Raw genomic sequence first — 10,358 nt, 5'->3', positions numbered from 1 at the left:
GGAGGGGGACTCTAACCAATGGAGAGAAAGAGAGGGCTTGGCTATAACCTTAGCCTCCCATTTTCTCTCTCTCCCTATCTCCCCCCTCTCCTCCTCTCCTCCTCCTCTATGCAGGGCTCTGGCCAGTCAGTCGCCTTTGATTATCAGTCTCCAGCAGCCCCTCTCTTGGCTCCTTGACATGAGCACCATATAAGGCGCAGCGATCTCCATAGAAACGTGTCAGTTTCAATAGTAGTGTCAAAGTTCACTATATACAGACATTCGCGCAGATCCCCCGTTTCGGAAACATTGCTCTGCTGGTCCTCCCGTTTAAGCGCATTCATTTTTGGGTCTCTCCTTCTTCTTGCATATTCTATTAGTTGTTGGTGTTGGTCTTCTTTTTTATCTTTTCTCTTCGTATCTCCATTCCTCCTGCTGGAGAGAGGTGAAACTATACATGGGCACTCCATTCGGCGACGCGGTTTTCTTTCGCTGCTGGGCGAGATGATGAGGTTTATTTAAGAATATAGATGTAAAAATCCGGCTCTTCAGTTTTTCCTCCCCTCCTATACGGCGAAGACGGGAGTGTAAAGGAGCAAGGGGAAGAAAAGAGAAAGGAATTTATCTCCGCAGCACTTTGGATCGCGTGTCTTTCCAGCAAAAGGTTTTTTTTTTTACTCGCTCCTGCGTCCATGTGAATCGCTCCTGCCTTTCCTTTGTGGCTATTTTATATCAAACTGCAATTTGTTACGACTGGACTCTGGTTTTCCTACAAGATTAGGGATTCCTGAATGGCTGACTGCAATTTACCTTGGAACTGGCCTCCCGATACTTGCATATCCTGATCGGGTGCCTATTCAATCGCCCTGTATTTTGAATGTATTGATCGCGTTGTACTCTCCTTCTTACCCCATATGAGATTGCGTGCTCCTATTTGACTTTGCACTGCCCCGTCTTTTTGAGATCTCATTTTTTTCTCTCTTCAACGCTTCATAAACACCGGCGATCATTTCGCTTTATAGCACTTTCAGGGGCCGAGATATGGCAATGGTAGTTAGCGTCTGGCGAGATCCGCAGGAAGACGTGGCCGGAGGACCTCCGAGCGGCCCCAACCCAGCAGCGCAGCCGGCGAGGGAGCAGCAGCAGGCGGCGTCGGCGGCGCCGCACACTCCGCAGACCCCCAGTCAGCCGGGACCGCCGTCCACACCGGGGACTGCTGGGGACAAGGGGAGTCAAAATTCTGGACAGAGTCAGCAGCATATTGAATGTGTGGTTTGCGGAGACAAATCGAGCGGCAAACACTACGGCCAGTTCACCTGCGAGGGATGCAAAAGTTTCTTCAAGAGGAGTGTACGGAGGAACTTAACATACTCATGTCGTGCCAATAGGAACTGTCCCATTGACCAGCACCACCGAAATCAGTGCCAATACTGCCGGCTGAAGAAGTGTTTAAAAGTGGGAATGCGGCGGGAAGGTGAATATATATTTTTAAAGCCACTCATGATTACGCATCCTAGTAGCAGACGAACAGGGCTGCCATGTTGCATTAAGGTCACAGGCATATGGCTGGGCATACTGCAGTCTCCATCCATGTTTTTTGGGGATGTTTGCATGAATGATTAGTCTTTTTGCCTATGTAAGAGAGGGTAAAAGGCCAGTGCAGCTATGCTTGTGAATACAGGTCGCCTGAACAAAGCGGCTCGTCTAGCTGACCCTTTTATTTAGTCTTTCTTGCAGCCTAAATTCTACTATTATCAAGCAAAAGCATTCGGCCCAACAGGCCCTTTTTACGTATAGGTTTTAGAGCAGAAGAGGGGTTGTGTGGATGTGAGTGTGTGTGTGCCTGTATGTATGTATGTCTGTCTGTCTGTCCTCTGTGTGTGTATGTGTGTGTGTGGGAGAGTGTGTGTACAGTGTGCAGGGCTAATAGTCCCTTCTGTAACTATATGTGCAGTTTACTAATTTATAATTGTACAGTAGGGTTTGTAAGCAGTGTGTGTGAATGTAAAATCAACACACTACAAGCCCACGTCTCTCTCGAGCTCCGTATGCTGACTAGACAGCTCAGACACACTGAATAATGCCGCTGAAGTTGTTCATGGCTCATTGTTTTGCCTGGTGCATTAGAGGCCGTGTAACTTTCCTCTCTATGTCAAGTGTTTTATTCCAATTCATGCAAACATCCCTCAATTAAAATCTGCTATTTGCAGTGCAAACAACGAGCCCATGTATAATGTAGCCTGAGTTGCATTAATATTTTATTTTTAATAATAAACAATAGCAGAATTCCTTTTATTCCCAGCTGTCCTTTTGATGTGGCTAAAATGTGTAAACATTATTGCATTTACCCGTAATTATCGATCATATTTGTAATATGTTTGGCCACAATGAGTAATTATTAATATAAACAATACCCCACGTACATATAAGGGTAAAGTAATATAAGTAGGCTGCTGTGTGCAATATGCCTTGAAATAGTCACAATAGTAAATTTGGTAAATGTACTTTTGTAGAGCAGAAAATGTGTGTTTATGCTTTATAAAAGTGATTTTCATTTTGCATACAGCTCATGTAGCGTGCAACCCTAAATACAAATGCAAACAGTGTGAAGGCTGAGGGACACAGCACATCTGTTTTGATGAGATGTTTATGCTGTCGATATAATAATTTGGTCTTACAAACGGCATACACTAGTCAATATGTTTTGAAAGGCGTGCTGAATTTAGATTTCAGTGCATGCCGTTTTTAGTGAGGAGAAACACACAAGCTGCAGCTTGCTTTACGCTTGTACTACTTATGAACAATGTTTATCAGTCCTGGATGCACATTTCCTCTTTTTCTCTTTCTTTTTGTCAGCGGTTCAGCGAGGACGAATGCCTCCAACTCAGCCCAACCCAGGCCAGTACGCGCTGACGAACGGGGACCCTCTGAATGGCCATTGCTATCTGTCCGGATACATCTCGTTATTGCTGCGGGCCGAGCCTTACCCGACGTCCCGGTACGGGAGCCAGTGCATGCAGCCCAACAATATCATGGGCATCGAGAACATCTGCGAGCTGGCGGCTCGGTTGCTCTTCAGCGCCGTGGAGTGGGCGAGAAACATCCCTTTCTTTCCCGACCTGCAGATCACCGACCAGGTGTCCCTTCTCAGGCTGACGTGGAGCGAGTTGTTTGTGCTTAACGCGGCCCAGTGCTCCATGCCTCTGCATGTGGCCCCTCTGCTCGCCGCGGCGGGCCTCCACGCCTCCCCGATGTCTGCGGACCGCGTCGTGGCTTTCATGGATCACATCCGGATCTTCCAGGAGCAAGTGGAGAAGCTTAAGACCCTGCACGTAGACTCGGCAGAGTACAGCTGCCTCAAGGCCATCGTGCTTTTTACATCAGGTGGGTGTCCGACATGTCACACAGGAACACGTCTATAATCAAATGAGGCCTAGTTGCAGTAATGTTACTGGGAGCGAGGCTCGCAGGGCGAAACACTGTGGCATCAGGAATATGGCTGTCAAGTATAGGCTGGTCACAAATCTGAGTTTACGAGATGTTTGTGTTGCCGATGGAATAGCTATTTTGTCAACAGCTTGCTACATATCCACTTACATGCATTCCCATGTCAGTTGTAGCCGCAGCATAAGACGTGTAAACAAATCCAGATTGAGTGAGCGCATCAAGTTTTTGCAGTGTACCTCTCAGTTCATTGCGCTTTAAATCGGATGTAATTGACAATATCATACATGTAAATATTTTTAAATTGTTGAGTTTAAACTTTTTGGAACACGTCTGAGCCGAGAGCGAGACTGTATGTTCGCGTCCATAAATTTTGGAACAGGTGTCAAATAATCGAGCGTAAAGAAGAAATAGTCTATCACTGGATGATATATGACAGCTGATGCATTTATGACTGTTGGTGCATGCTTTTATCCTTGTTTTGCGCGCACAAACACATGTCTTGGGGGGCAGGAAATAATCCTTAGCAGGCTGAGATCAAAAAAGCTGATGGAAGTTGACTCATATGTCAGTGCATCGCTTCTGTAGGACTCAGAGCAGCACTGCTGTATAGATTGTTTGTAGATTAATCCGAGCTGACCTATTAATTTTCCAACTTAGTGAGGATAGTTGCTCTTGTCGCGCACGCTTTGAAAAGTCATCAGCAGCAATTTCCAAAAGTAACCTACATTGTTGATAGCTTAATTGATGGCTGACTGGGGCAAGGTCCTAAAGGTCCTCATTTACTCTCGGTGCGTAATTTAGATGCTATTTTGGAGTTGCTTGTGTACGCTTGGTGCCATTAGGCCTGTTATGTCAAGGGAGTCTGGTGATGATTGGAAGGAAAAGGGAAGTCTAAAACTCACTCACAGGCCCCAAACTACCTCAGGACTTACCTCAAAGATTTGACCTCATTGTCTCGCATTTGGCCCATTACAAAATTATGTAACATAGTTGTACATATCCTATAATTGGGCATGTTTGTGATAAAATATTCAGTTTTGCTGTAGTTTTCAAATTTAGAGTTATATTGATATAATTCACACTTTCAATATCCTTAGAAAGCGTCATAACTCCATCTTATATTTAGAGGTTACACTTGTCCTCGAGCACATTTCAGTAATTATTGTTTATTATTTACTTAACGTCACAGGGATGCACAGCTGCATATACATTATTTTAACTATTTTTTTTACATTATATTATAGCATATTATATTATGTCATATTTTTTAAATTATATAATATTATTGATTAATTCTGCAACATTATATTGAAACGTTATATAGTGTGTTTAAAGTAATAATAAGCTGTGCAATCTAAATTATCCAAACTTTGAGTGATAACCAAACTTGTAAATAGGAACTCAGACATTGTATTCTAAGATACTAAACCACCTTTAGGATACAGTTTTCCTTTTTTGGCGGATACAGTATTACCATATAGCTTTTCCTTCAGTTAGAAAACTTTTTATTTTTCTATATTTTTAGTTTCAAGGGCCATAATAGCTACTTTTCAGTTTTGAGGTTTGGCAACTAGTTTAATTTGACACGCCAAATTCTGAAGGCACACTGAGAGGTAAATATAGGTTTTAACACAAATAAATACTCACTTTGCCTCAGTTACCATACTTAAGTGATGTGACATCCTGTTAGATTCCCTTTCCCGTGTGCACTGACACATTTGGCCATATTTTCCTATTGCACGGCGTTGCAGTAATTCACCCCAGATTACCCAGAGAAACTTCATACACACATTAACATCCTCCATGTTTTCTAACAGATCATTTAGTTAGGTTGATAGGTTACAACTGGTGCTGGCTATAACAAGTCATGTGGCACTTTGCCAAGACCAGCGTGGATTGTTTGCCTTTAATAACACCAGACTTGTCAGTATTTGATGCATAAATAATGGTGGCCAGGCTACACTATTTCACCACAGTTCAGGATCATTGTCTTACATTAAGGCCTCATCCACGTGTGCACGCTGCAGTGTGTGTGCCTTTGCCTAACCTACCACAGAAATAGTCGTTTGCGAATCTGGAAGCTATCTGCTTCCATGTCTCAGTCTATTGAGGTAGTGGGGTGCAGGGTTGCAGGCAGGCCCTAATGGAGAACTATGGGCTGTCTTTGACCAGCTTTCTCTTGACGCATACGCTCAACTGCAGCCTATTTGCTGCGATGCTTCCAACACTCTGTTGTATCGCTACGTTTAAGTATTATATTTTACCAGAAATTCCCAAATGTAATTAATTCCCATCATATTGATTGCTGTAGATTTTTAAAAGGGACACTCAGCGTTAATCCAAGGGGATTTGCATACATGGGGCTCTGACCGGCCGGACTAAGGTCACAGTAAATCACCCCGAGATCTCAACGTTGCCCCCCGGGTTCATAAGGTTATTGTGTCTGGCCATAGTGAGTTATAGCACCGAGGAATCACAAATAGGCTTAAAAGCCTCTGTCCGGTGTTTAATGTATTAGTGCTTGAAAACTAAAGCTGTCTTCCCTGTGTAGTTTCTACCAAAGCACAGCTCAATACAGATTCTTTTGAGGACAGCCTAGACTCCATGTGGGACCATATATGCCAGCGGTTATGCTGCTTTGCGTTTACAGCAGTTTATAGAACACGCATGCTCGGCTTGTGTGAAAGAAAGAAAAAACCTCTCCCTCTTTATAACAGGGTAAAACAACGTACGACACTAACAAGCATTATATGCTTTTGTCTATACTGAAGCGTGGCTGCACAGGGCTGCACAATCCACCAGTGAGCACCAAAACGCACGCCTCGCCTGCGTTGCTGCACAGGCTCATTTTCTGACATTTTATGTCGCTTCTGCGTGACTATTGACTTCACCTCCTCTAATAAATTTGATTGCTTCCAGCGGCCTGTCCTATAGGCTCCATCGGAAAACAGGCCAAGAGTGGTCTATGGAGAGAAGAGCGGCGAAATGACTTAACAGCTTACTGCAGAGTAATTAGGTCACATTACATCCAGTGTAATTTCAGATTCATCAGTGCCGTTTATGTTTCCTTATACTTGAATCCCCAGAGTCCAGACAACAAGAGCAGCGGCCTTTAGGCCTATACCCTACCTTTCGCCTTTGCTCCATTGCCCCCCATCACTTCTTCCCCTTACACGCTAACAACACTGTTTTCATGACATTTAACTCTATATTCTTGTCGATTGTTGTGAGAGCAGGCAGAGATATCCTCCACTGAGTTGTGCATCCCCTACTCCAGCAGCAAGCCCCCCTTGTTTATTCTGTATGACAGTCCCACTCGCTCAGTGTGATGTAGCATGTTTGGGCAGTGTGTTTGTTCATTCCACTTTGTCAATAACACGTAAAGGCTGATGTTGAATGATAACCAGAGTGCTTCTGCAGGACATAAATTGGGCATGGCAAGGTGTGCACTTGCCAAAGCTGAGCCCCACGTGAGGCTAAAATTGACCATGTGCTTTTGTGTTCATATTTTGTGCAGGGAACAATCAGCGAAATTGTCAGCCATGTAGTTTGAGTTTTATATATTTAAAAATATGGGGAAAGTAATAAGTGTATTTCATGCCACTGTTTCTCTGCAAGCCTGGTGACCTGAGAGTCGGATGTGATTTAATAATATAATATTTTAATAATACATTTGCAGCTGACAGTTATTGTTTCACTTGTTTCTCGAAATGTTGACGTTTAATAGCAAAATAATGTCTGATTCAGGGACTTTTCCACAACATGTTGTACCTTGGGGTTTCAGAGACGTGACGAGCCTAACCACAGTGTTTTTTGGTGTGTGTTTCTCAGACGCTTGCGGCCTGTCGGACGCTGCTCACATCGAGAGCCTACAAGAGAAATCCCAGTGCGCCCTGGAGGAGTACGTCAGAAGCCAGTACCCGAACCAGCCCAGCCGCTTTGGGAAGCTCCTGCTGCGGCTGCCCTCTCTGCGCACCGTCTCATCGTCGGTAATCGAGCAGCTGTTCTTCGTCCGCTTGGTAGGTAAAACTCCTATTGAAACCCTCATCAGGGATATGCTATTATCCGGGAGCAGCTTCAACTGGCCTTACATGTCCATCCAATGATCCTTATATGAAAGTGGGAAAAAGAGAGGAAAAAAAGGACCAAAATTCAGCACCCCTCACCCCATCCTCCTTCAAGAAGACTATATATAGGACCTTTTCTGAGAAACTTGGAAGACATTACTTTTTTTCTGTCTTCTGGGACTGAGATGGAATACATTATGTACAGAAAAATATTGGAACTGGACTTTACACCTGTGTAAATCCACCCTCATCGTCAAGAACAATACTCTTCATTTTGTAAAATACTAGTCTTTATTTTCCTTTTTTGTAAAAAATACAAATAAAATGAAAAACATCATATGCGCAGTAAGAAAAAAAGAATCAAGACTTAGCGGGAAAATAATGTTTCCAAGCAATTATAAGAATTGTCCTGTGTCTATGTACCTCTCTGTTTTGTATTTTTTCTGGTTCTAAACCAGGGTTTCTGTGATTCTATACTAATAATTTTTTGATATAACCTTTTGCTTCTTATAATGAGTGCGATATATGTTGTCGAAGCTATGTTCTCCAAGAATTAAAATTGAAGTGAGAATTTAAAAACAGAAAAATAAAGAAATTTAGACAAATAAGAAACAGTCTAATCGCTATGACAATATCACCACTGATGGTTGAACTTTTTTCCCAATTGATACGATGGACCTGCAACAGCAGCAAACTGACCTCCAGGACATTTTTACTGAGAGGACGTCTGGGGCGCCTTTCCCCGGGCCATGAGTGCGTGTGGAGTCGATCATCAGTCAAAGAGGAGAGACATGAAAATCAAAAGCACTTTTAATATATCATTTCAAATACATTTTGTTTGTTTCGTCTTGAAAATTTTCATTGTTTCTTGAATTTTATTGGTTGTTGCCTTCAATTTGCTTACTCCATGATGCAGCTTTTTGCAGAAGGGTCGGTTGATGAAGTTGTGTGATGGTGACTGTACTATTAAAAAAAGAAATAGGCAACAATGTCTCATTCTCAAGCATTTTCCTGGAAGCACATGTCAAAATTCTCAGGCTCATTTTATACAATCTGAGGGAATCTGTTGTCCCCTGTGCGCTGTATGGTTCATATAAGAAAAGCGCAAGTGCAGCCTACAGTTACTGAGTCACGCTCCTTCAGTGGCTTACACTGAAACATATAATTCTAAACACACTGTTTGCCTCTATTACACCTACCAGTGAAAACGAGGTGATACACGGTATTAAGTGGTAATTACACAATGGGTGCATACCTTACATTTTTAAAAGACCCACTGACATAACTGGCGATGCTAACACAAAGGAGGGGAGGCTATACGTGAGGAACTACAGCAGTGAGCTCTCTGCCAGCCTGTGAGCGCATTAATGTTTAATATTTTTCCCAGACAGCAAGGAAAGCCTGCGCACCACACAGAGCCACCTCTATCCTACCTCCTGTGGCTTAATCAAGGTGATTCTTCACAAACCAAACAATATTCCCTCCTCTCTTCTCCCCCCCGTTCTTAAAAACTCTGCCTTGATAGTGCATGCCTCAATATTGATGTGGGCGTCATTTGGCAAAAGGGTTAGGCCCCGCTGCAAAGCTGCTGTGATATGCGTGATCAATCTGGAAAATGTATTTTACAGCATGTAAGCCAGTCGATAGGAACACCGAGTGTGATGCATTGTGTGGGAATAGAGAGGAGGAAGGAGAGAGAGGGAGAGAAAGAGAGAGAGGGAGAGAGAAAGGAAGGGGTAGAGAAACTGTGGAGCCAGTGCAAAGACAAATGAGAAGGGGAACGTGTGAGAAGGAAAGGCAAGTGTGTGTGTGTGTGTGTGTGTGTGTGTGTGTGTGTGTGTGAGGGAGAGAGACAGAAAGAAAGAAGAGATGTGGCCTTGGTTTGCCTGATACATTCAGAATGTAATGAGTACATCGATAAGTCCTCAATGTGTTAGATGGGTTACATAGAGTTTCTGTCCTTGCATTGGTCTGTCTCTGTGTGCGCGTTTTGTCTCCATATACTCCACAAATGACACAGGAAACCCAGTTATGGACCTGGACCTACCATCACTGTCATTACAGCGTTACACTCACACCTAGAGTGGTAAAATGTGATAAATTGGAAGGCGTTATGAAGAAGAAAATGGGGTTTCGGTGTGACAATTATTACATTTGCCTGTTAGCCCCCCCCCTCCCTCCCCTCCCTCTTCATCATCAGACGTGTTGCTTGTGTGCCATATTGCTCACATCTTCATCTGCTGACTGGCAGCGATGAGGGACAGGAGGACAGGAGCTGAACTGCATGTAGCACGTTGCAATGTCTGAATTTGATATCGCCATATTTGCTATCTGCCTTATAGGGACCTGGGGGGGAGGGGTATCCGTGCCAGTGGTTTATTTGTTTGTATTGCCTGTCTCGTTCAAAGGCTACGATATTAAAGGTATTAATTAGTTCGCGCTCGTGCTGGAATGATGCTATAGGTTGTGCTTTAGGTTGTCCTCAGATGCTCTCTCACAGGGATACAGTTTTCATTCTCATGATTAATGTCTGTTCGGGCATATTGTACCTATTAGCTCCCAATCGACCTGTCTGAAGCACTGGGTCAGTTGTCAGGCGCCTTGTTGTTGCCTACTGTACAAACATATATGTGATATTTCTCCAGGCTGGATTCCTTAATGTGGATATGATTCTCCCGGAGCTTTAGGTCAGGTGAAAGTTGCAGAATAATGATCTGGTGGGGCCTTTCCTTTCTGCTTTGCACTGGAGGCAGAATTTAACCAAAAATGAACGATACACACACATAACCAACAAGCACTAAAACGCAGGCTGGGAAAAAAAACAGATAATTACTGAAGCTGGAATTATTTAGCGTGTTTGTCTTT

General features: G+C 43.5%; 1 protein-coding gene across 1 annotated transcript; it reads left to right on the top strand.

Annotated features, from left to right (window-relative positions):
- The first annotated feature begins 229 nt into the window (after positions 1-229).
- nr2f1a (nuclear receptor subfamily 2, group F, member 1a) lies at positions 230-8,494 on the top strand. Its single transcript, XM_049578086.1, has 3 exons — positions 230-1,453; positions 2,836-3,363; positions 7,258-8,494. The coding sequence occupies exons 1-3, from the start codon at positions 1,021-1,023 to the stop codon at positions 7,530-7,532; spliced, it is 1,236 nt and encodes a 411-aa protein (XP_049434043.1). The 5' UTR covers positions 230-1,020; the 3' UTR covers positions 7,533-8,494.
- Positions 8,495-10,358: the final 1,864 nt, after the last annotated feature.

This window comes from Epinephelus fuscoguttatus, linkage group LG6 (genome assembly GCF_011397635.1).
Source record: "Epinephelus fuscoguttatus linkage group LG6, E.fuscoguttatus.final_Chr_v1".
Lineage (NCBI taxonomy): Eukaryota > Metazoa > Chordata > Actinopteri > Perciformes > Serranidae > Epinephelus > Epinephelus fuscoguttatus.
This window is presented reverse-complemented; position numbering and strand designations above follow the sequence as displayed.